The sequence below is a fragment of the Parus major genome, unplaced genomic scaffold (assembly GCF_001522545.3).
Source record: "Parus major isolate Abel unplaced genomic scaffold, Parus_major1.1 Scaffold360, whole genome shotgun sequence".
NCBI lineage: Eukaryota > Metazoa > Chordata > Aves > Passeriformes > Paridae > Parus > Parus major.
The window spans coordinates 90,814-92,192 of record NW_015379291.1 but is presented as its reverse complement, the minus strand read 5'-3'; the positions used below and the strand labels follow the sequence as shown (position 1 = coordinate 92,192).

Below are 1,379 nucleotides of genomic sequence, written 5' to 3'. Positions count from 1 at the left end.
GGGATCCCAGGACAGGGAGGACCAGGGGACAGGAGGTGGCCGTGGGGACATCCCTGGAACAGGGGGGACACCTGAAGAACACGGGGGACATCCCAAGGAACAGGGGGGACATCCCTGGAACAGGGGGGACACCCAGAGGAACAGGGGGGACACCCGAGGATCAAGGAGGTGACACCCAGAGGAACAGGGGAGACACGGGGGGAACAGGGGGGACATCTCTGGAACAGGGGGGACACCCGAGGATCAAGGAGGTGACACCCAGAGGAACAGGGGGGACACCCGAGGAACAAGGAGGTGACACCCGAGGGACAGGGGGGACACCCGAGGATCAAGGAGGTGACACCCAGAGGGACAGGGGGGACACCCGAGGAACAAGGAGGTGACACCCGAGGGACAGGGGGGACATCCCTGGAACAGGGTGGGGACATTCCTGGGGCACCTGGGGGAGGTCCTGTCCCTCCTGACTCACCGCGGCTCCGAGCTCCACCCTCGGCCCCTTCCCCACCTGCAAAACCGAGCGGAAAAAGATCTCAGGGGGTTGGGGACACCCCGGGGGCTCCCCAGGACCCCGCAGAGCCTCGGGACCAACCCCTGGCACCCCCAGCAGGGGAAGGCACACCCCAAATCCCGGTCCCCGAGCGCTCACCGGGCCCGCAGTGCCTCTCGTAGTCCTCGCAGCAGTTGTGCTGTGTCCCGCACTCGGGGTGACAATGACACTCGTCCTCCTCGCTGAAGGGCTCCCCGCAGCGTCCCTCGCAGGACTCGGGGGGCGTGTACAGGTCTTTGGGGACACCCGGGGGTCAGCGAGGGGACACCCCCTCACCTGGAGCGTCCCCGTGCCGCCCTGTGTCCCCTCCCGGGCCACCCCAGGGGATCTGTGTCCCTCTGTGTCACCGGCGCAGGGTGACACCAGCCAAGGGCTCGTGGGTGTCCCCCCCGGAGCTGCTCCCCGTGATTCACCCCGCGATCCCCGGGCGAGCCCCAGCGCCCCGGGCCCTGCCGGAGGAGCTGCCGCATTCCTGGCACCCTCGTTTGCATCCCGGCCGTCCTTCCTTTCCTGCTGGGAAAACTGGGAAGACTGGGAAAACTCCTTCCTGAGCTGTTCGTACCCTCTGGGATGTGCTTGGTGACTCAGGGCAGCCGAGAGGAGCTAAAAATAGCAGCGATGAGGCTTGGAGGGGGACAAGGGACACTTGTCCTCGAGAGAGGAGGAGCTGGAGGTCACCGAGGGTTTGGGATCGTCCTGGGACAGCCCCGAGGAAGGAGCTCCCCGCTCCCGGCGGGAGGAATGGGATGGAAGGAGCCAAGAAGCCACCTCAGGAGGAGGGTGGCCCTGTCCCCAGCCTGGTGGCCCTGTCCCAGTCTGGTGGCCCTGTCCC

General features: G+C 66.9%; 1 protein-coding gene across 1 annotated transcript in view; it reads right to left on the bottom strand.

Annotated features, from left to right (window-relative positions):
- The window catches only part of LOC107198896 (poly(U)-specific endoribonuclease-like), a 9,186-nt gene that overhangs the window by 2,996 nt on the left and 4,811 nt on the right, over positions 1 to 1,379 (bottom strand). Inside the window, exons 2-3 of the mRNA XM_033511582.1 lie at positions 647 to 794; positions 470 to 505 (exon numbers count right to left, since the gene is read on the bottom strand). Coding sequence (XP_033367473.1) covers positions 470 to 505; positions 647 to 794 — 184 coding nt within the window. The remainder of the gene's footprint in view (positions 1 to 469; positions 506 to 646; positions 795 to 1,379) is intronic.